Source organism: Mytilus californianus, unplaced genomic scaffold, assembly GCF_021869535.1.
Source record: "Mytilus californianus isolate M0D057914Y unplaced genomic scaffold, xbMytCali1.0.p SCAF_1, whole genome shotgun sequence".
Classification (NCBI taxonomy): domain Eukaryota; kingdom Metazoa; phylum Mollusca; class Bivalvia; order Mytilida; family Mytilidae; genus Mytilus; species Mytilus californianus.
The window spans coordinates 114,889,308-114,914,897 of NW_026262581.1; the positions used below are offsets into that span (position 1 = coordinate 114,889,308).

The 25,590-nt window shown below is 32.2% G+C and overlaps 1 protein-coding gene across 5 annotated transcripts in view; it reads right to left on the reverse strand.

The window, feature by feature from the left end:
- Positions 1–25,590, reverse strand: part of LOC127731067 (bromodomain-containing protein 1-like) — a 37,397-nt gene that overhangs the window by 10,500 nt on the left and 1,307 nt on the right. For 2 of the 5 annotated variants that reach the window (XR_007995485.1, XM_052239913.1), the window contains exons 2-13: positions 21,902–22,593; positions 17,621–18,474; positions 17,026–17,179; positions 16,252–16,383; positions 15,331–15,459; positions 13,566–13,754; positions 12,780–12,900; positions 12,276–12,374; positions 10,940–11,053; positions 4,912–5,127; positions 3,791–4,396; positions 2,270–2,356 (exon numbers count right to left, since the gene is read on the reverse strand). Coding sequence is in view for 3 of the 5 variants with exons in the window: in XM_052239913.1 (XP_052095873.1) it covers positions 2,270–2,356; positions 3,791–4,396; positions 4,912–5,127; positions 10,940–11,053; positions 12,276–12,374; positions 12,780–12,900; positions 13,566–13,754; positions 15,331–15,459; positions 16,252–16,383; positions 17,026–17,179; positions 17,621–18,474; positions 21,902–22,558 (3,358 nt within the window). In the remaining 2 variants the exon portion in view is untranslated. The remainder of the gene's footprint in view (positions 1–2,269; positions 2,357–3,790; positions 4,397–4,911; positions 5,128–10,939; positions 11,054–12,275; positions 12,375–12,779; positions 12,901–13,565; positions 13,755–15,330; positions 15,460–16,251; positions 16,384–17,025; positions 17,180–17,620; positions 18,475–21,901; positions 22,594–25,590) is intronic. The other 3 variants (XR_007995489.1, XM_052239923.1, XM_052239933.1) reach the window with 2 other exon arrangements.

A 25,590-nucleotide genomic window follows, 5' to 3' on the forward strand; every position in this document is an offset into this window, starting at 1 on the left:
CATGTTTGCATATTTAAGTTTCTATCTATCTAATATAGTTTTTTTTCATATAGTTGGCAACAACGCAAAAAAATGATAAAAATTGTTATTAAAGAGAACTACTTCAATAAGGGGTCATCAGACAATTTAAACCATGTCGACTAATTTGTAGATTAAGTCTTACTCATCATTTTTGCTAATCTAAGTTTCTATCTATCTATTTCAGTTTTTCAGATATAAGGCAAAAACGCAAAAAATTGGTCAGAACCACCATTAATGGGCAATAACTCAAATAAGGGGTTGTCTGAAGATTTCAACTATTCAACTTATTTGTAGATCTTGTCTTGCTGATCATTTTTGCCTATTTAAGTTTCTATCTATTATACTTTTTCAGATATTAGACAAAAACACAAAACATTAGTAAAAATCATCTTTAAAGGGCAAAAACTCCAATAAGGTGTCATCAGACGATTTCAACCGTGTTGACTTCTTTGTAGAACTTATCTTGCTGATCAATTTTGCTATATACAGTTTCCCTCTATCTATTATGATTTTTAAGATAATAGGCAAAAATTTTAAAAAGTTGGTAAAATTCATCATTTAAGGGCAATAACTCCTATAAAAAGTCATCTGACAGTTTAAAAATAAATGGACAATAGGTAGATCTCATAATTCCAAACATTTCTGCCCTTGTCAGATTTTTTTCTCTATTTATAGTGGTTTTCAAGATAATAGACAAAACTTACATTTTACCACTATGTTCTATTTTTAGCCATGTCGGCCATCTTGGTTGGCAGGCAGGGTCATTGGACACATTTTTTAACTAAATACCCTAATGATGATTGTGTCCAAGTTTGGTTGAATTTGGATCTGTAGTTTCAGAGAAGAAGATTTTTGTAAAGGTTAACCACGACGGACGCCAAGTGATGAGAAAAATCAGTTGCACACTAACTAGTAAATACAATACAGTATATCAATGTTCTGATTGATAATTAATTAATGCATCTACAACTTGTACAATGTTCGTTAACATTTTAAATACTTAATCAAAATTTAGAGCAACATTAAAAGCAAAACATGCGAATAAAAAAAATGCTACATTCAAGCAATTGTTTTTTTTTTCTTCATATGTAGACTTTTCTTTAAGTACATGTAATTTGAAGCAACAATTCATCTATTAATAATCTATACAATATAACAAGAGTGCACCGATGAAATGTCTGGCCTGCTTTACTGACCATAATTGATTTCATGTTGAAAGTCGTAAAGAAGTTTTCACTACAAGTATCACATAAACTATACATTATCAATGATCCATGAAAATAAGGTCAAGGTATGAAAACAGCTGCATCACAGACATGTACCTATTCTTTATAATATTTAAGAAACAGACCAAAACATAAAAACTTATCACTGACCAATGAACTATGAAAATGAGGTCAAGGTCAGATGAAACTTCCAGACTGACATGTATGTACACCTCACAATAATTACATACACCACATATAGTTGATCTATTACTTAGTATCTGAGAAAGGGATCTAATCACTGATCCATGAAATGAGGTCGAGGTCAAGTGAACCTTGTTTTACAGACATGTAGACCTTGCAAGGAACCCATATATATATACCAAATATAGTTATCCTATTACTCATAATAAGTGAGAAATTCAAATGACAAAAAAAAACTACACATTTTATTATGCAGTCGCTGAACCATGAAAATGAGGTCACAGAAAATGGACAAATGAAAAACTGAAACTTCTTAACATAAGGCATCTGTATACAAACAATGAAGCATCCAGGTCTTCTACCTGCTGAAATATAAAGCTTCATATAAATAGTTCCGCCGCTGCGGGATTGTCATCCCTATGTATCACATTCTGCAACGAAATTCTGGCGATAAAAAATTTACAGTATTGCATGATATATTTAGAAAATAAATGTCTACTCAGGAAAAATGCTGGTTAAACAACTAAAAAACCCATGCAAAGCAATCTACAAACAGATTATGATGTCTTTGTTTTAAGGTGTGGATAGTACAAGCAATGAAATATTGAAAAATGTGTTAATGATTTAATCTCCCCCTATCTGTTACATTATGACTTAACTTTTAGACTTATATCTAAAAAAACCAGACATGGCACCCTTATGATTTACCTTATTAAATGATGATCACCTATATCTTTAAAAAACATGATGAATTAATGACGTGAATTGACAATGATGATAGCATTTATGCTTTTCACCAAGAATCACACCAAGAAAACTCTATCCAAAAAATCTCTTACCATATCTAGCTGAGCTTGGAGAATTAGATCCATCACTTTCTGTGCCACCATCCTCAGACAACTTTGGTAAGCCATTTGAATTTTGATCTATCCACGTATAAACAAAAATAAAGCAGCCATCAAGCATCAATCAGGCAACAATTAAATTTTAATGATTCTTCAACTTCTCCCGAGCACTTTATAAGTTATAATTAACATTTAATTCAAGTATATTAATTTATATTAGACTTTAGATTTATTTCTAAAAGCACTATGTGTATCAATTTTTTCAAACTAAAAAAATCTACTGTGAATTACAGTTCTATGAATAAAATGTGTGCAATAAACCTATAGTATAAAATACTTTAGAATTTTAGCTTAATAATATATTGGCATTGTAAAATTCAATCTTTTTCACTACCAATATCTGGTTTGAGATAAAAATGATCGATGAAAGTGATGTCTGCAACATTATTTTTCAATATTCCATGTTTTTTTCATGATAAAAATGATTTAAAGCAATGGAAAAATAACTTTGTCCAGAGATAGCTACAGATCACTTACATAAATAATTAGAATTCCAAATCACAATTACTTTATATTGTATCTGTCCTCAGTAATATCATGAGAGACGACCACATATGTGAGTAATGACAGGATTTTGTTTGTCTTTTCATTTAATTGAACATGCTGAATATGCAGACACCAAAATCAACCGTTCAGAAACTGTCAATATTGTACAGTATTAAGTTATGAATTAAACAAATGAAAATGAGAAAAAATATCATATTGAATATTTAATAACAACTTGACAACAGTTTTACCAAAAGACTCCATCTTAGTTTCAAAAACATAAAATAATATATTGAAAAGAGAACAGGTTTACATATGGGAAGCTCATTAAGAACTTATGAAGTTGAAGGTTCATTAGATATACAAAAAGCAAGCAAAAATTAAGTGTTCAAAAAAGCTAGCCAAACAAAATAATAGCTTTGTGCATTATTCAAAGCAAAATGCCCATTATACAAAAAGTGCTTCCAAGTACAAAACTTAGTACATGTATGCAGTTATAAACACTGGTTCTAGGATATAAAATAGTACAAAACTCTAAAACTGTAATTCAAAACTTGTACCAAACATTTCTTGGAGATGTGTGCAGGATAGTTTTAAGATTGAATGAAAATCACAGAGGAATAGCATAGTACAATTAAAGATTTGCAGGTGTATACTATCTATTAAGATAAAAAAAATCAGTATAATAATACAGTTTAGTTGCTACCTGTTACAGCAATAAATGATATTTCTTAAATTCAGCTATACTTTATGTAAATTAAAATTCAAGTCCTTCATCTGTGAAAATGTCATCATCAGTCAATAAAAACCTATTTAACAGACAATTCCACTTGTACCAAATATATTAGACCCATAGGTATTCCAATTCAAATATTTGATACAATTTTTCTACAGTTTAGTTCAAATAGTATGGTTCTTTTTCCTAAATCTAGTTACCATCACTAATGACAGCAAAGCCTGGAGTCTTACCTGATCTACTATTGCTACTGGATGAACCACTTGAACTTTCCGATAATGAATCATCACTTGAACTTATCACAGATGAACTTTCAGATTCCGAAGAACTTCTTAAATTATCTGGTCCTCGATATCTCATGAAACTGTCTTTTTTTGTTAAATCAGGAGGATCAGCAAATTGAGATAAAGGTTCAACCATAGAACTAGTTCGTTTAGGTGGAGACGGTCGTAAATCTCGATCAGGAGAGGCTATAGCACTAGCAGATCTCTTTCTGGCTGCAGGACTACCTGGACCTCTCAGCCTTGGAGACGTTATATTCATTGGTTCTAGTACAGGCGGTTGAGGGGATTCTGTTGACTCTGTATTAGTTTGTTTGGATTTCGGTGGCCTGCCTGGCTTCCTAGTTGTAGGAGTACTGATAGGTGGTGTATTAGGTGTGGTAACTGGACTAGAACACCGTGAATTGTTTTTTGAATTAAAACCTTTTTTGCTGAATAACACCTTAGTTCGTCTATTTACACCTGATGGTGTTGTTAATGATGAGCCACTTTCCTCAGTTTTTGTAGATGAAGTTGATGATTCTGTTGTACGCGAACTATCAGATGATCGTCTTTTTTCTGAAATATACACACTCCAAGGTAATAAATTGCAATGATGTAATAATTAATATTTATTAAATTAGGACCAATTTCATTTTTCTGGGCCTAAAATTTTGTTTATATGTATTGTTTGAACCTTATTGCAGCTATGGAAAAAAGTGATGACCTAATTTTACTGTTCAGTTTTGGACTCATTGGAATGATAGCAGAACCTATAGAACTTGCTGTTTTGTTACAAAATATTTAATAACTTTTAAAAGATAAACTACATTGTTTATATCTCTCACTCTGGTTGAAGACCTCTTTCTTTTAAGGGAGTCACCATTTTTCATTATTTCTTTTAAGATTGAAATTTTTTCCCACAAGCAATACTCTTATGATCAACTTTATGAACTTCAAGTTTTTTGCAATCCTTTTTTTTTGTTATTTTATTACAGCTGTTTGATATTTTTAACAGTTGTTTGCAAACAACCGTAGGGAGTATTAAACTTTAATATGATAAACTTAAGATAATATCCACATTCCTGCTTTACCTAAATGTCTCGGTAAAGGGGGTTCAGATTCTGATTCACTTCTACTATGACTAGCTCTTCTTCCACGCCCCCTACCCCTCCCTCTACCTCTCCCTCTTCCTGGAGTCCCTCGGCCTGCTGGCGTCTTCTCTGGTTTACAAGCTGATGATGATCTTATGTTACGAGGTTGGGGTGTAGATGGCTGACCATCCTCTTCAGCAGAATCGTCATCTGTTCCTAAGAAAAGATATCAAAATGATAAACATTTAAGAGAAATTAATGTCCTGTCTTGTCTTTTTTTTCCTTTAAGCAATTAAGCTATACATTTAATTAATGTGGAATATTTGCACAATCAACAGAATAATGTTAAAATTGCTTCTTTGCTTGATTGATTGACTGATATTCCATGTACACTCAGGATAATATCATAATCAAGGTAAAGTCCTTTGAGTTAACCCTGCTTTGCTTGATTGATTAACTGATATTCCATGTACACTCAGGATAATATCATAATCAAGGTAACGCCCTTTGAGTTAACCCTGCTTTGCTTGATTGATTAACTGATATTCCATGTACACTCAGGATAATATCATAATCAAGGTAACTCCCTTTAAGTTAACCCTGTGTTGCTTGATTGATAAACTGATATTCCATGTACACTCAGGATAATGTCATGTTCAAAGTAACGTCCTTTGAGTTAACCCTGCTTTGTGTTAGACATGGAAATCAGAATTGTGAATGTGTGACTGTAAGCAAGTCTACAAGAGGATGTGGCATTCCTAAGCTGACCAGTCATGTGTTTATTCTTAATCACCTTGTTTGGAATAGAAACAGCAAATAGAAGAGAAATAAATTTCATATAAAAGTGCTGTTATAATGCTACTAGATAAAAATTGAAAGTTCACAATGAGGCTAACCTTAAAAATATGTTTGTTTGCAGTTTCCCGACTGTACCTTCAGACTGAAGGGTCGGTAGGTAGGAAAAATATTTTATTTTATCAGCCAAAAAGTTTAAACAAGCAGTTACACAAACCAAGTTTCTTGTTAAGAAAAAAAAAACCTATTTTAAAAACCAACATGAAATGAACAGGCATTGTCAGATAAAAAAAATCTTTTCAACTAAAACTTTAATTCAATTTATGATATAAAATATGGTATTATTGAATACTGAAACACTTGTAGACAAGGAATGACTAGAACTGTTTTAAAGAAATATATTCAATGACATATATGCTTCTTGACTAGAAAGTTTTCATGAGTAGAGTATTTTCATCAGAAAAATGTAGATATTGAAGATTTATAAGACAATGTATTAAAGAGTGTATTTTTAATAAAAAAAAAATCAGCCATTGAATCTTCCTCAATTGAAAAAAGGGCAGACTGTTTTCATATTTCTAACAATATTTAATTATATGCAATACGATTATATTTTGAAAGATATGTTGATGCCAGACTTAAATGAAAACCAAAGAAAACTTACTAGTTTGTGGTGAAATCCATAGCACCCCATTAAAGTAAATGTTCTGTACTGAAATGTTTTGACAGCATAAAAAAATTGGCAGCATAGGTCCTAAGAACATGCTTTAAATTCAATTCACACAGTGACAGGCCACAAAGTTTGGGTATATTTAATATTGTAAGAAAGAGAATAGTTGCAATGAGTGGGGCAGCCCCCCTTATCCTAAAGGAGCATACTCATTGCAATCGAAGATCGATTTAATATAGAGAGAGTATATTTATTTTTCAAGCTAATCATTCATTTTCTCTACATCTTTGTGTATTTTGGGTTGCTTCTCATTGATTTGGCATGGCCGCTATCCATTTACATTTTAAATGAGTTCTTTCTCTGTACAGGCATCATGTTTACAGGTATCCATATATTCACGGTTTTAATCTTTGTCTTCTTCACAACGATTTATAGAAAATATGACATACTTCAAACTGCTTTTTGAATTGTTTAACCAATGAAATTGGTTCCATAAAGTCGAGCTCAAAAGATTCTGTATGAGACAGAAAGTTGACAAAGATTAGTCCTATAACATATGACCTCGGGGGCATTTTTTACTATTTCTATTTACTATTTCTGATATTTTTTTTACTATCAATGTGCCACCCGAGCATTAAAAATCAAAGCACTGTAAGCGCTATAGGCAGTTAACCAAAAACCAAAGCAAAAATAATTATGAAAACTGTGGCAGTGTTGCTTCATTTTTTTTTTAAGATTTGAAAGAATAACATTAAACATTCGTATATTGTACATGTATGTTTATTTAATGAATTGATTATTAAGGCAAATTAATTAATATTTTATCAAGGTTCTCAAAAGCAATGCATATATCAATGTATATTTTTAATGATGAGTTTGCAATGGTACAAGTTCGCAATGATTGCAGTTGTTCTAGTTTGGTAGTTAACGTTGGTACCAGTTGACTTTTAGTGGTACAAGTTGACGTAGTACGAGTTTGTAATAGTATGAATGGACTTGCTTCCCTGGCAGTAACACTGCGTTTGGGTTCTACAGTACAAAAGTTTTGAGACACAAATCAGCCAAAGGTTTACTACTACAGGGATCAAAGGTGAGGTCTGATTGACCTGCCCATAGTAAATGTAAATGATCCTTACCTTCACCAAGTCCATGATGTCACTCCATCCCAAGTTTGGAGTAAAATGACAGGTGATTATAAAACATTTGGTCAAATATTCTTGGGCTTTACACTGCTTGAAAGATTTATATGTTTTCTTTAAAATGAGCCATAAATAAAAATTTTCATAGGCCCAGAAATAATTAAAAAAATAAGTAAAGTAAATTCAATTAGCCTAGACTTATTTTTGCATCAGTTAAATTTTATAAGAAACAAGAAATAATTGTAACAGGATGATGTTACAAAGTCTTCCAAACAGAGCTCCCATAATTCTTCATTCCCATGGTCGCCTGACATTGGGCAAAGTCCAGTACAAATTGGTTAGGTCTAGTAAAGTGATATGCATATGTGACCCCTAGGAGATTGACCCTGTATATCATTCAAATCTTCTTGAAATGACGAACAGGAAGAATAAATATGGTTTAGGGTTGGGTATCTCACCCGGTTTACAAGTTCTCAAAAAGGGGAAAGGGGGGGTTATCCCCAGGGGACTTACCCTGTATTTCATTCGATTTGTTTTATTGTCCCATACAAGAATATATATGGTTTCGGGGTGGGGATCTCAACCGTTTACAAGTTTTCAAAAATGTGGGGGTGTGGGGTGACCCCCGTGGACTCCCCCTATAATTCATTTGATTTGTTTTCTGGTCCCATAAATGAATATATATGGTTTAGGGGTGGGGATCTCGACCGTTTACAAGTTTTCAAAAATAAGGGGGTAGGGGTGACCCCAGGAACTCCCCTATATTTCATTTGATTTGTTATCTTGTCCCATAAATGAATATATATGGTTTACGGGTGGGGATTTCAACCGTTTACAAGTTTTCAAAAAGAAGGGGGTGGGGGTGACCACAGGGACTCTCTTTATATTTCATTTGATTTGTTATCTTGTCCCATACATGAATATATACTGTTTAGGGGTGGGGATCTCGACCGTTTACAAGTTTTCAAAAAACAAGGGGGTGACCCCTGTGGACTCCCCTATCTTTCATTTGATTTGTTTTACTGTTCCATACAAGAATACATATGCAGTAGGGTGGGGATCTCGACCGTTTTACAAGTTCTCAAACATAAGGGGATGGGGTGACGCTGGGGATTCCCCCAAATTTTCATTTGATTTGTTTTATTGTCCCAACACAAGTATATATATGGTTTAGGGGTGGGGATCGCGACCGTTTACAAGAAAAAAGCACATTTTCGAATTGAAGGGGGTGGGATGACCCCCAGGGACTCACCCTATATTTTATTTGATTTGTTCTATTGTCCTGTTATTATTACTGAAGACCGTGTGCGTCTATCACTTACTATTTTCAAGTAATAGTCATTTGAAAATTGAAAAAAAATAAAATCCCATAGGGTTCTATAGTAAACTCCTCCCTTCTTAAGGCCCCTCAAAATACCCCTAAATAGACCCCAAGGCACAAACGAAAGATTGATGGCTCCGCTAGACATGTTAGTCTAACATTTTATGAAACCCTAAGTAAATCTGACAAGCGGTCCGAGTTGTCTCTGGGACGAGTTGTCCACATTTTATAAAACATCCGATCAACGTCGATTTTCATCTTTGTCATTCATAAAACAACAACAACTTTATTGGCAAGTTTAGTCGGAATAATTTAATAAAAGAAAGGAATTTAAATGTGCATACATTTAATTGAAATTAATTGATTAATCACAATCTTCTTAAACGAAAAGAAGATCATGATAAACAAAACTTACTTTATAACATCAGAATACTTACTAGCTTACGTTTCGTGTAAGATAAAATTACCGCCAACTTAGACTACTATGTATAACTTTATTTCCTCTATCATAGAGATTTGTTGTACATGAACAATATTGCTGTGCCGTTTGCCATTTGGGAAATGTAAACGACTTGCAATTAGAGATTTTCGGCGATGAAATATTTCATACAATTGTTCTTTGTCATCTTAGCCAAAAGCACATGGGATTATAAACTACGTACGGATTTCTATTGAGCACTACTTCCTATGTGCAACTTCAAAAATTTTGGGTGGTTCGACGATCATTTAAGGTTTTTCTGGTCATATTTTTTGTATTCCAGAATTGAAAGTATGAAAAAAGTGCCCAATTAGTTATTAATAACATATTACCCAGCTAGATAATAACAATAGCACTTTTTACACCATTCAGTGGGAAGAACACAAATCAAGGGTGGTAGCATAAGGCAGCTTAACTGCCTAAAAATAAAAAATGAAAATATCAGTATAAAAACGTTAAAAATTGAATAAGAATGCGAAGTCATATGTTATAGGACTAGACAAAGATGAGTTATCGTGTCGGTTGTGAATATCCGCTGCATCTTCTTCAATGATACCATCAAAGACATCATTCGATGTGCCTGAATCTGTATAAACAGTTTAATATTAAACTTTTTTGTTTGTTATTTGTCTTAAAATTGACAGAAGTTGACAGCGTAAAGGACATAACTTCATGGATACCTGTAAACTATTTCCATGTGCTTTATCATTAAACGGTCACATGAACGCTTGACGGGAAGGCAAGAAAAACCGAACTTAAAACGTGTAATTGACCTAGACTGAAATCAATTTCGGAAAGGACCTGAATTTTCTGTACTCGGCAATAGAAGTTTTAAAAATAATTTCTTAAAATTTAAAGCAATAAAATTTTCACAGTCGGGGGGATTTTCAAGGGTTGGTCGGTAAACTGCAAACAAACAATATTTTAATTTAAGCCTGAGAAAATAGGAGAATTTTTTATTGTTAGTTCTCAAATGAGCCTCACTATTGAGTTTTAGGTAAATGACAAGGTATTAATCATTATAATCTGATCTGTTATGTTGTTTAATTCCAGGCCATGAGGATTGATGTGATGAACATTATTACCAAACAAAATTATAAAAGGGCATCTTCTGTAAAGGAGATTAAGTTAAAGATAATGCTGCATGTAGCTTCTTTCCATTCTTTAAGTGAATTCTCTGTATTAAATCTTCTTCATAATAAAGAAGCATTCTGAGGTTACCGCAAAAATTTTTTTTGAACTTTAATCTTTTACTTCTTATGTCAGACATGACTATCAGTTTATACTAAATGGCTTATCAAAAGATTGAAGCATTACATAAAAAAGTGTAGAGAATTTGTGTGTGATAGATTGCAGACCTATAGTCTTCTATTGCGTTGACAGGTACAGGCCTAAAGAGAAACAAATCTCAGAGCAGAAGACCCACAGCTGGTTTTGACTTTTGGTGACAAACACACTCACAAATTTGTTAACAATACAATTGATATCAGTTTCAAAAACATTTCGTAAGAATCAAAGTGGTTTTTTTTTAACAAAGTACATTTTTTGTCTCTCCTTGTAACTGGATATTAATAGTGATTGTAGATTCAACATCATGGAAAAACATTATTAAAAAAAATATAAACCTGTGTCAACACTCTCGTCTGCATCACTTGTTTTCTGTCCTTTCTGTAAAGCAAGCTTTCTTCTAACTCTTAGAATTTCCTTTTTGATTCTTTTGATCAGTTTGGTCTGTTTACCTAAGAAGAAAAATAAAACAATTTTTAAGACATCCCATGAGTGATCTTTCAATTTAATTTCTTGATGAATTTCAAAGAAAGTATAACAGAAACCCCCTTCTAAAACCCTTTTTCAAAATATGTATTGTATATTAATTTTAGTGTCTAATCACCTTAAAAGTTTTAATATATATAAACTTTTAACACAGATATGTCTCATCTGTGTGTAATTTTGAAAGTAAATGGGGAATGTGTCCATAGGACACATATGATACCCCCACTTGTATACAACTTTATATAGGGACATAACTCAAGAACAGTAAAAGTGACACTACCCAAATTCGTACTTGATCTGAGTTTTGTTGTAATAAGCATTGTGTATAACTTTTTCATAACATTTGGTTGAGGCAAACTTTAGAGAACAGAAACTTTTCAGCAATTTTTCCATTTGTAAAAGGGCATAACTCTAGAAAGGTAAAAGCAACGCCATCCAAATTCCAACTTGATCTGTGTTTTGTCGTAATAAGCATTGTGTATAAGTTTCATAACATTTGGTTAAGGGAAAATAAAGTTAGGAAACGCAAACCAATTTTGGGACTTACGGACGTACAAATGGACAAGGGTAAAATTCAATGCCCCCTCCGCTATGGAAGGGACATAAAAACAAATGTTGATTATTTAAATGACAATACTTTAACATGTATATTATGCAAAACTTCCAAAGTCAATGAAACATGACTGATGTGTCAGGGCCATGTAATCTCCATGTAAATGCGATATGACAATGCTAAATAAAAATGCATACTAAATAGCACTGACACATCATAAGTGGTTCCCTTTAAACTGACCTATTCACAATCTCTAACATGTAGACTATGCAAAAATTCCAGTCAATGAACCATGACTAAGGGAGCTGGACCATATAATCTACATCAAAATAAAGTATACCAATGCTAATTCAACTGCATACCAAATATCATTAACTTACCATTAGTGGTTCCCCTTATAGTGACTAATCATAAACTTAAAATTGTTAACCCTGTCGCCGGAACCACACCTTAGTCTTGCATTTGCAAATTCTTTGAGTCAAGACAAAACAAGTCATTCCTTGCGTCTAATTTAAGACAAACCAAACATAATTTGACACAGGCAATAAATTTTCTTCTAATTAAAAAAAGAAGATAAAGAAACTTAGTTTGCCAAAGATACAAGATTACATTTAGGCAATTTAACTACTTCATACCCTTTCTATTATTATTGGCAGCATCCATGTTATCTAACAGGATTCTTAGTTGTTCTTCTAATGGCAAGTTTTCTTTCCTCTTATCCAAAAAATCATCAACTAAAAAGCATATATAAAAATGTCATTCAACTCCAAAAAATGCAAGCAAATAACTCTGCCTTCCAAATATTGAGTAGACGCAGATATTTATTAATACTCAATATAAACTATGAACAAGAACAATTACATGACTACAAAACAACTCATTATATAAACTTTTTTTTAGAATATTCAGTATGCTATTAGTAAGATCAAGTTTAAACAAAAGTTTTTGTTTGTTTCTATCTTCCATTGATAAATCTGTTTATTCAAATATCCTTTGTAATACAATATCACTAAGCAAGCCCAGGAATGCAGACTGAGGGAGCCCTGTGTATGGACATTCTGCATTTGTCCAAGAGGGAACAAATAGCATAAGTTAATTATTACAAAAACTGAAATAATTCTGTTGTAAATTTCTCTTACTGTCTTCTAAAATCACAGGTGATCCAATAGGATCTGGTTCCCTGTCTAAATGTAATCCAGTATCAGGATCGTAACCAACTCTTTCTACCATTCTCCTGGCTGCTCTGATCACAGCTCCACCCTATAATCAATGAAATAAAATATCAAGATTCTATGTACTTCAATGAAATGAAAATATATTGTAAACCATAAGGCATTTGTGTCTGCTCATTCGAGTGTAGCTTTACAATTATTTGTATTAATGAAAGATGAAATGTGATGATCATCTTTACATCATAAAAAACAGTCTCTATAAGAAAGAAAAATACATGAAGAATACATTATCTATTTCTGACCATGAGTATAAGCGAATTCATTATTTTTACTTGTACTCATGAAGTGTGAATTCTTACATTACATAAACATAAGTGATAGGGTGCAATAAAAGCCTCATTTGACTAAAATAATTACTAAAATTCATTGTGATAACAAAAGATTAAAAATAAATTTCAGCTCATAATTCATGTTGTTATTAAATCAATAAATGGATTTTTTAATCAATTTTGAAGAACCTTCAAATATGTAATTTTTTGAAAGACCTTGTATTTAAATCATTGCCCATACTGATGAATTATCTTAATGCAAAATTAAAAGAATTTTGTATATACTGCAATTATTAGGTCAAATAAGAATTAAGTGTGCATTCCACTTTGAATATAAATGCCTGATAGTAAGTAATGAACTTAAACTATACACTATTTTGTGGCTAAATTAAACAGTTCTTATTATTTGATATAAATGTATTACCTGATCTCTCAGTTTAACTGCACAGCGATAAAATACTGTGTCTTTTGCATTATAGGTGCAACAATTCCTTATAATGGTTTCAAAGTCTTTCTCAAATTCATCCATGGTCTTGTAAGAGTGGCCGTCTATATTCTTTCTCATTGTTGTAAAATCCATAGGTTTATCAATATAGTTTAAGTAGTCTGGTACCTGTAAAATGGTTATTATTTCATAGATAGTTATTCATTTCCAATTCAATTCAGAGTGTGCTGAAAAGAAAATTCATAAAAATTTAGAGCAAGCCTTATTAAAGTTGGCTACTAGTAGCTGCCCAATTCTGGTTATCAATTTTAAGACTAAGGTTCTTGATTTAAGCATTTAGTATAATGTATAACTGTATCACTTGAACTTGAAATAATGCATATGGTGTCAAAATAGGTGCTGTAAAGTGTAAACTTTTGCACCTTCAGAATTGATTGGTGTGTATTGGTTATTTTTGTTGTAAGATGATTGCATTGGGCTGTAAGTGACTAAACATTTACTCTACCTCTTTCTGTGGAATGATTTTGTTTTACTTTTCAAACTATATCAACATATGTTGATCCCAGATATACACAATTTTTTAGGGTTATAGATTCTACCAAAATTCACATTTGATTAAATTCAACCACTCATTAGATTTTCAAAATTAAAGATGTGAGGATTACTAATAGTCATTTCTCAAAACTGTTAATACAAAGATGTGTCTCACCTATTTGTTATTTTGATAATGCAAATGTTGATATCAAAATAGCAATCTTTTAATTATCATGCAAGTTATGCAAATATTCAAAGTCAATGAACCATGACTGAAGGTACAGGGCTAAACAATCTCCATAGAAATGAGATGTGCCATTGCTAATACAACTGCATACCAAATACCATTGACTTTTCATAAGTCGCTGCCTTTAAACAAACCTAAACACAAACATATACTTGTAAACTATGTAAAAGTTTCAAAGTCAATGAACCATGATGAGGGGTGGGGCTATATAATCTCCATGGAAATGACACTTGCAAATCCCAATACATTTGTATATTTGCCTACAAAATATCATTGATTTAACATAAGTGGTTCATCTTAAACTGACCTAATCACAAACTATTATATGTAATTTAAGCAAAGTTTCAAAGTCAATAGACCATGACTGAGGGGTAAGGACCAAGTATTCTCCATGGAAATGAGATGTTCTAATGCTTATACAACTGCATACCAAATATCATTTACCTACCACTAGTTGTTCCTCAGAAACTGACCTAATCACAAACTAATACATGTAAACTAAGCTAAGTTTCAAAGTCAATAGACCCGTGACTGAGAGGGTGGGGCCAAATAATCTCTATGGTAATGAGATGCGCCAATGCTAATACAACTGCATACCAAATATCATTGACCTACCGCTAGTTGTTCGCCATAAACTAGACCTAATCACAAATACATTGTTGACGCTGCCGCCGGAAACAGCATACTTATGTCTCGTTTTTTTTGTCAAGGTAGGACAAAAATGATATATTGAAAAACCCATAGTATCATATTAAAAAGAAAATGTTGAAAATAATCTACATGTATGCATTTAATCCCATCTTGTCAGAACAGGTTTGAATACAGAAAAACTTTCAAGTTCTTCACAGCAACACTTAATTGATGTCTGTATTAAATTGGCTTAATCAAAGCAACCAACTGATTTCATAAATTTCTTATAGTATTTTTGAGGCTTACAATGCACATGTATAACCAAGTTCTTACCTCATCTAACGATACAGGTTCAGAGAAGAAACCAGAATTATCAATTTCTTGGATCTGATCTAATGTATGTCGCAACAATACAGCAAATGGTTGTAACTGCATCTCCATTGCTTGTTGTTGAACCTTAAGCTAAAAAATTTAAAAAAAAATTTTTTCAAATAATACTATAAAATGGAAATTTTGAAATTTTAGGTAAACAGTTCACCTTGTTTTGAATAATTTAATAACCAGTGAAGATAAAAAATTAATAATTTGATAATAAAAAGCCAAATCTATGCATATAACAGGGACATTTGTATTAAACTGAATGCATTCATTCTATACTCAGATTCTGGAATTGTCCAACTGAATACTACCACTTAATAAACACTTTACTGCAAAAACCCAAGTATCAATATGAAATCATAAAAATTTAAAACAAAAATTATCTTCTAAGCTAGTTTTAAATATCTGATTGGAATGAATGCAGTTTTTTTTGCTTATATTTTCGAGTTCAAATGTCAGGATTGTTCTCAATTTATAGATTTATTTGTCCTCATCTAAGCTATTTCCATAACACTACCCCTTCATTTTTCATTTGCCACATCTTGATATTACTGCCTTAATATCCTTACATAGTGTTCTGCACCTTGTAAGTGTAAGGTTTCATTAATATTAATATTCATCTATCTATTTAGAATTGTTGCACTTATGAGACTCTTGCCACATATTGCAATATTGTAGTATGGTAATTTGATTATCTCCCCTTGAACATGTGAGACCAGAATTGTATTCCTTTTATGCAAAAGAAAAGTTCAAATACTTTGAAACTTCATAGATATGATGACCTTTTGATAGAAACCTATGATTTACACATATATCACATATTTTTAACAAATACTGGTATAATAACAAAAATTGTATATACAAAAGACTAATCACCTGTTCTCTTTTAAGTTTTTCTCTTTTTCTAATCAATTCCACCAACAATCTAGCTTTCTCCAAATCCTGTCTTAACCTTTGCCAGTACTTCAGTTGTTCTTTCAAAGCATTACTTTGTTTATCATTTTTTGTCTGAAAAATATGTAATTGTTCATAAAGGGGATTGCTAGCAATAAACTAAAATCTATTGGGCTGCATAAATTTCTGAATAATTTCTATGTATTCTGTAGACAGATTTTTATTTCATTTGTACACAACATTTTAAAGATAGAAGTTTTCAGCAGAGAGCAAGTAGAGCAGTAATGAAACTGAAAAATTGTCACATGGTATGGAATAACAAGATGAAGCTTGGTGCCATATATCAAGAACCCATGAAATGTAGTTGCTGTGAAAATGTGACAGAAATGTGTTAGACAGACTTATACCAGTATAAACTTCCTTTGGAATGGGTAAAGTAGTCATCCATACATCTTAAACAGGTACTGTGGATTCATTATTATTCTTGGGATACTAATTTTTAGTGATTTCGTGGCTTCAACGTGAACCATGAAGTAAAGATCTTTTTTAAGCTTGTAAGCAAGACTTTGGCAAAACCATGAAATCAAATATCCACGAAAATAAATGAATCAACATTATATATAATTATATGCAATATCCCCTAAAGAACAAGCCTTCCAGCTGTAAAATTGGAAGTATATTAGGCAAATGTCATTTCTACTTCTTTCATGATTATAAATAAACACAAAACAATAAATACTTCCTAACATTATATACCTGCTCTTTGTTTCTGGTCATATGATTGGACTGTAATCTCCTAAGTAGTGGCACACCATTCCGAGACTGTCTTTTTAATGTCCAATAACTTAACAGTCTTGTTATGAATGGTTGCTTCTTTGGCAAGTTAAGCATTTCACCTATTTTTGTTAGTCTGAAATCAAAAAGACAATGTACATGTTTATGCTGCAAAACTATCAAACATCATATCTAGAATACACATTTAAGAAATTTTGACATTGTTATACCAAAAAAAATAAAAGAAGAAAGTGTCTAAGGACATGAATGCCCCTGCTTAAGCTTTGCAATGAAAATGGGATGGACGGAAAGATGGAGAGTCAAGGGTAACACTTAATGCCCCCATCGCCTACAGCCGGGGTATAAAAAAAGACAAAGGACATTTACAGTTTATGACTTAATTTATTTTACTGTTTAGCTTGTTTTTTTTCAGTGTAATCAGTTCTTCAAAAAAGTTACGGTCAGAGCTCAATATTAGGGTTGGTCAGGAAACTCTAGAAGCACATTTTTTATTTTTGTTTGACAATCTTTACCAATTATCAACATTATATTACATTAAGATTTAATGCAACCATACCTGAGCTGTGGAATTATTGGAATAGAAACAACTGGCATGGCATTTCTTTTCTCAGCTAGGATTTTTCTTGCTTTTCTCATTTTTAATCGAGATTTTTCTTTAGCATCTGCTGATTTTTCCTCCTCTGATGTAGTACTGTCATTTAACATAGGTGTACAATCTGAGTCAGCTGGAGCATGAACATCACAATAGGCTGTTTTACGAACTGTCACAGTTAAACCACTAGGCTCTTTGACAGGTTCTATTTTCATATAAAGTCCTGCCTGTTGAGCACAAGTCACATGAAATGCAGTGTAACAGTTTGTTTTGTGGCACTGAATGCATGCTCCTGTCCCTCTCTGTTTACAAATATAACATGATAACCTCCATCGTGCAGGAGGAATTCTCTCCATACTATCTATGGGTTCTAAAAATACTGTGTTTGCAAACCCTACTTCAGGTATCCATAATGCACATACCACATGAGCCCATTTTCCGTCATCAGTTTGTTTGAAAGCACCACCCTTATTTGGGCATAGACAACAATCAACTGCTCGTGAGGGAGACTGAAGACACCGACGACACAACCATTGTCCTTCAGGAATATATGGAACACCATAACATTCCTGGTGCACAGCCAAGTTACACATGTCACAAAATAAAATCACATTGCTATTTTGACATTCACCATCCATACAAATACTACAAACAGCATCTTCATCAATAGGAGGGCCAATATCCTTTCCTGAGGACTGACTCTGGAAAAAAGCTTCTTTTTCAAATCTGTCCATTAAAAGTTCAAAATCTGCTTGATTTACCAGAGTAAGTCCATCTGATTCTCTTTTTTTGTTCAACAGTTCCAACCATGCATGATCCTGAAATAAATATTAATATTCTATAGCTATTTTGATGTTCTTACTTTCCAGTAATATTTCAGTATTATTTACATATGGTTTGTATGTCTTTTTGGATTAAACATTGCAATTTTAATGTGAAAATCACAGTACCCATAAGGTGATTCAGTTAAAAATCTCTCTTGCTCAGAGTTCGCGAAAACTTATTTTGACCCGTCGGTCATGGGACCGACAAAGCATGATTATTTGTCAGTCCTACAAAATCTGTCAATTTTATCCAGAAATAAAATTAATAACATATTTTATCGAAAAATAACTTTATTAATATTAGTTTTATTCTTCGCACCCACAGGCAAATTAACAATGAAGGACCAGTTCAGGTCTTCTGATTGTTCTTTTTAAAGTCATCTTCACTATCCATTTCATCATCTGAATCACTTTCTCGGCTGTTACAGTATTCGTTTGCTCCATTGTCGGGTTCAATTGCGGATTGTTTGCCAGGGATGGCTCTATGAACAAATTTAGTAGGCCACGTGTAGATCGCCGCTTTGGTTTGTTTATAATTAATCTGTAAACCAGTACCGGAAATTGGCAGCAGGTACATCTGATAACCGATATAAACACTTATTGGAAACAGTTGCAGTACATCTAATAACCGATGTAAAAAAGTGCCGAAATATGCACTACAACGGCCGTTTTTACAAGAGCATTAACTTAAAAATTCGTAAGGGTTCCGCGGAACCCAGTGTCTCGCCTACTTTTGCTGTTAATCGCAGGCTCAACAAAAATGAGGAAAAAAATTAATAAAAATATTCCTCTCTATACTATCTTTTGATTGTAAGTAGCTTCTGTCGAAGTTTGGTAAAAATCCAGGATAGTTTATGAATCGATATATCTAATAAATGTTTTAAAAACTTAAACATGTTAAACTGCAGACTGTGTGTAATGTTAACTGTAAGAAAAACTAAGTCCATTTATAAGTAAAATACGGAAAAAATGGAACAAAATTTTAACAAAATTTCCTTCTAGATACTATAGCTTTTAATCATAAACAAGCTTCTGTCCAAGTTTGGTACAAATCCAGGATAGTTTAAGAAAGTTATTAAAATTTCAAAAACTTTAACCACAGAGTGAATGTAATGTTTCCTGGCAGAAAAACTAAGTCCATTTATAAGTAAAATACAGAAAAAATGGAATTTTTTTTTTACAAAATTTACTTCTGGATACTATCTTATGGTCATAAACAAGCTTCTTTCCAAGTTTGGTAGAAATCCAGAATAGTTTAAGAAAGTTATTAAAATTTCAAAAACTTAAACCACAGAGTGAATGTAATGTTTCTGGCAGAAAAACTAAGTCCATTAATAAGTAAAATACGGAAAAAATGTAATTTTTTTTTTACAAAATTTACTTTTGAATATTATCTTATGATCATAAACAAGCTTCTGTCCAAGTTTGGTAGAAATCCAGGATAGTTTAAGAAAGTTATTAAAATTTCAAAAACTTTAACCACAGAGTGAATATTTGTGGATGCCGCCGACGACAGAATGTAGGATCGCTATGTCTCTCTTTTTCCACAAAAGTTGAAGGCTCGACAAAAAGCACTTTTTTTGTTCTATAAGACTTTATCTTAATATCTTAGAGAAATGAAGGCTTCAGAACAAATGCAATGTGATTTCCATTATAATTAATATTTCCAAGGAGCATAACTTGTTAAAAATATTTGATCAGAACTTATTTTCGAAAGTATCAAAGACACTGCTGATATAAACCTATGATACAAGATTCATAAAATTCTGACAAGAACTTATGAAAGCGCTAACAATGCAATTTTCCGTATAATCAATATTTCCAAGGGGCATAACTCTTTTAAAAATTTTGATCAGCACTGATTTTCAAACTCATTGCTGATATAAACTTATGAATAAAGTTTCAGAAAATTCTGACAAGAAATGTACACATGAAAGCGATAACAATGCAATTTTGCCATATAATTAATGTTTCCAAGGGGCATAACTCTTTTAAAAATAATTGATCAGCACTGATTTTCAAACCTATTCAAGACATTGCTGATATAAACCTATGATATAAGTTTCATAAAAATCTGGCAATAATTGTACATGTGAGAGCGCTAACAAGACCGGACGGACACCCAGTATTTCTATGTCCCTAACAATAAAGTTACTGATAAAGATATATAAAAAGATTTTATCAAATGCTTATTTTTGACTTACAACATCAAGATAGGAAATTGATGATATTGTTTAAAATTGATCTTTTTTTTTAACCCATAAATACATGTATGTACATGTATATATAATAGCTCTTTTATATCTTGTGTAAGGCCTAAAAAAAAATAATCTGTGTTTCCGGTAACATCATTTTGAAAAATAGGGTCGGTAGGTCGGATTATTATTATTTTTTTTTACATTGTAAACGAAATCCGGAAAATTATCATGGTTTTTCCAAGTCCGGGTCCGTAATTAGTTTCAAATACGGAAGTGCGCCCATTTGCAATGTTTTGAAGCACCTGCTGTGCAAATTTCTTGGATTTTAACCTATATGGAAAACCTTTTGACATAAATAAAATGTTTTACTGGCTTTCTGTGCCAGTAGAAGCAAGTTAGATAAATAGTTATGTCGATTAACAGAAGCCTGTGTCAAAAACAGGGTCGGTTGATACCATTTTTAAAAAATTTTTTTTGAAGATCCAATAAAAAAATTAGGGTCGGGGCTAAAAAATAGGGTTACCGGAAACACAGATTTTTTTTTCTCGGCCTAATTAATTACTGGTACAAATGTAGGTTGCTGTCTAATAACTTGATACAATAAAGGACTACAAGGTTTTTGATTAATTTTACCAAATGTATTCATCAAAACCAGTTGTAATACAAAGGTAATTACCAATCATCAATGTGTAATTGACTTCAGCATGCAACAATACTGCTGAATTTTAAATGCTAAAAAAAATATCATACGAATCTCTGTGTGATTGACATATGTCACCTTCATCATCAGGTATCAACATATTTCCTTCTGTTTTAAGACTGTTTATAGACAGATTTGGTTTATTTGTTGTAAAGTTTGGGCTAGTATACATGTACATGTACATGTAGCTTGATAAGTGAGAAACTGAAATTTCATTAACAAATTTTAAAGGGAGATAATTAATGTAGCTTGATGCAGATGTAGTTGTTCAGAACCTGGTAAATGGTCAGTAAAATATGATATGGTAGACAATATCATAAATTATAGGTACAGATCAGTGAAAGAAGATATATAGAAACAGATATATTTTTCTTGATTCTAAAATATTATTTCATGAAAATCACATTTAGTATCTACATCTTCACCATTGCACATGTGTACTAATTAAAAGATCGCATTAACTAATAAAAATTGTAAAAAACATGATACTTAGTGAATTTCCTTGTCTGGACAGTTTACTCACCTCTTCATCCATATCATACTCAACTTCATCATCCAACTCATCTGTAGATTTTTCAATATAACGATAATATGAGTTTGGCCTTGGTTTAGGATTTGTTGGCTTGATATAATTGTCCACAATCTTAAACTGTGCCTCTGGTAATTTACCAGCATTGTTTACATCGGCTGGGACTGGTGCTTCTTTGTTTTTAGTTTTGTTTTTATCTGTATGCTGCTTAGTTACTTTGGGGACTTTCTCCGCTTTCTCTTCTTTTTCTTTATTACTCTGGTTGTCTATCTGATCTTGAGATATTATTTCTAAAGGTTCATATATATTTATTCTATGAATCCTACCATCAACATCAATTTCCACCAGTCTTTGTGCTTCAGCATAGGTCAGAGTTTCCAGTCTTGGAGCTGGTTTAACAAATTCTGGTGGAGTGGGTGATCTTCGCATTGATCTGTGATGACCCCATCTTCCTTTTTTCTTACCAGGTTTCTTACCAGTTGGAGTAGGACTGTTATTTTCTGGGTTATCATGATCATAATTATATAGATGAAACTGAATACCACAATAACTTTTATACACTTTACCACAGTCTTTAACCGGACATTCATAAGGTGGTTTAGTGGCCTTCAAGTTTTGACAAAAATCTCTGACATCAAAATCATACACCATTCTGATGAAATTCCTACACCATTTCAAGGGAAAGTCTAAAAAAAGGAAAAATCAAGAAAATATACAATTTATCTATACAGTTATGTATGGTAAGTCTAAACACCTTAAAAATCTGTGCATGACAATTGCAGTTATTCCCAAGTTGACAAGACATTGGCTCGGTGTAAAGTATAGAAATCAAATCTTTTACAATCCAGAGAGTAGTTGTTCTACAGGCTATTATAGCTTATAATGTTTTGTTTTATCAATAAGGCAGGGAAACTGATTAGCAGGGATCCAGTATCCTAGGCTATAAAAATTTGGGCCTTGACACCTAATATTTTTGCTGATAACAATTAATATCCATCAGTTGGTCCCCAACATAACAGATCGGTCTGTCCTGGTTCCTGTTCACACTGCATCATTTTAGTCCAGAAAAGTGAGTTATTTCACACAGACTTAAAATAATTATTCTTAATTTTAATGTATAATTACCAAAATATATAGACAGTATGTACATGTATTGTAATAATTCTTGTTTCATGGTGAATAATATTCTAAAAATTAATTACCTAGCTACTTGAGAATTCATGAATAAAGAAAAATTTTCCAACAACTAATATTTCTAATTAAGAAATAATTCATGGGAGCCATAGATTTGATGGAAAACGATCAGGATAAAATTTGAATATCACGGCCCAGGCCATGTGTAAATGTCCAACAAATATATGGCTTCCATGAATTATTTCGATTCTAATAGGGCAAATACGGTAATTTAAAAACTGAAACGGAGGTAAGATTGCCGTGCGTAAATCCACAGCTGACATGTCGTAACTAAGGAGTGAGCCGCCATGTTGACTTGCTGAAATCCACAAATGTGCAAATAATGCAATAGAATAGAAAGTGAAACAACACCTACCTCAAAACTCTGTTTTAATGTGATATTATCCGAATTTAGGGCATATATGTAAGGGAAAACCTTCAGCTTGAGAGTTTTCATTCGTATGACATTAATGCGCCAAGATCATTCACGAAATTTTGCAGAATTTTATTTTATTTTGATTTTGTACATTTTTTAAGGTCTTGTGCATTAATTTTTTTTTATTATGCATTAGAATAGGAATAGCAGTCTGTAGTTTCTTTTTTAATTTTAATTCAAACACAACGAAATCGTCATAGTGTTTGCACATAGGTTACGATACATGTGGATTTACGTGGGAGGTAAATAGTAACAACCATTAATATGTAACATGTATCTCTGAGTTTGCGCTAAGTATAGATATATCGAGAATTTAATCACCCTATTGTTTACAAAGCGAAAGAAGCATGTCATACTAGAATTGCTAATAACCGTAGACAACTAATATTTCTAATTGCTAATAACCGTAGACAGAGATTTTTTTTAAAATAAAAATAACTGTATTTTGCAAAAAGACTATTTGTCTCATTGCATTATGCCAGTTACGATATCAGGTAGTTACATCTTTTCTGGTGAAATATATGGTTCGAGAAATACATGTAGCCTTTGTCTCATTTGCACTCATACCACATCTTATATCTATTTGCTGCAACAGCAAGACTAATTTAAGGATGATTTCTATATATGTCCAGTTATAAAATTCAGTGCAAAAAAAAAACCCATTCAGTTCGTCATAATACATTTTGTACTTCATAAAACAATAAAATGCTCCGCAGGGCGCAGCTTGATACGACCGCAGAGGTCGAACCCTGAACAGTTGGGGCAAGTATGGACACAACATTCAAGCTTGATACAGCTTTGCATTTGGATTGTGATTAAATATTTGACACAGCATAGGTTTCTGACACAGAATGAATGTGGTCTAAGAACTTAAAAATTTTAAATTGGACATTCACCTATTATGGTCCAATATCCAAAATCTAAATACATGGTTAGATTCAGCATATCAAAGAACCCCAAGAATTCAATTTTTGATGAAATCAAACAAAGTTTAATTTTGGACCCTTTTGACCTCAATGTGGACAAAGTTGATAACGGGGCCCAAAAATAAAAAATCTAAGTACATGGTTAGATTCAGCATATCAAAGAACCCCATACATTCAATTTTTGTTGAAATCAAACAAAGTTTAATTTTGGACCCCGATTTGGACCAACTTGAAAACTGGGCCCAAAATCAAAAATCTAAATACATGTTTAGATTCAGAATATCAAAGAACCCTAAGAATTAAATTTTTGTTAAAATCAAACTAAGTTTAGTTTTGGACCCTTTGGACCTTAATGTAGACCAATTTGAAAACGGAACCAAAAATTAAGAATCTAAATACACGGTTAGATTCGGCATATCAAAGAACCCCAAAAATTCAATTTTTGATGAAATCAAACAAAGTTAAATTTTGGACCTCAATGTGGACCAATTTAAAAACGGGGCCCAAAATCCAAAAACTTAATACATGGTTAGATTCAGCATATTAAAGAACCCCAAGAATTCAAGAATAAAACCCCATTGAAATTGATCAAGAAATAAGCAATTTATACGAAGTATCTTCTTTTGCACAATACTGTGCAATTGAATATTTCTTGCTATTGCGCAATACTGTACAATTGACAATTTCTTGCTATTGCGCAATATTGTGCTATTGGATATTTCTTGCTATTGCGCAATACTGTGCAATTGAAGATTTCTTGCTATTGCGCAATACTGTGCAATTGAAGATTTCTTGCTATTAAGCAATACTGTGCAATTGAAAATTTCTTGCTATTGCACAATACTTATTATATAATAATTTACACATCCTGTTTGGTGTGTATCTCCTACCATATCATTATTATTTGCTTTTAAATATAAATCAGAAATAACCAACTTAAAATGGAAAATTTTAAAAGAAAAAAAAAAGGAAAAAAAGAAAAAAAAAGGAAAAAAAAAAAAAATCCCCCCCCAAATTTTTTGAACCCCCTTATGATTCATCACCCCCAAACTCAATCCCAGCCTTCCCTTTGTGGTATGGTACCTTGCAGTACAATTTCAGAGAGATCCATACACTTGAACACAAATTATTGTCTGGAAACTAGAAAA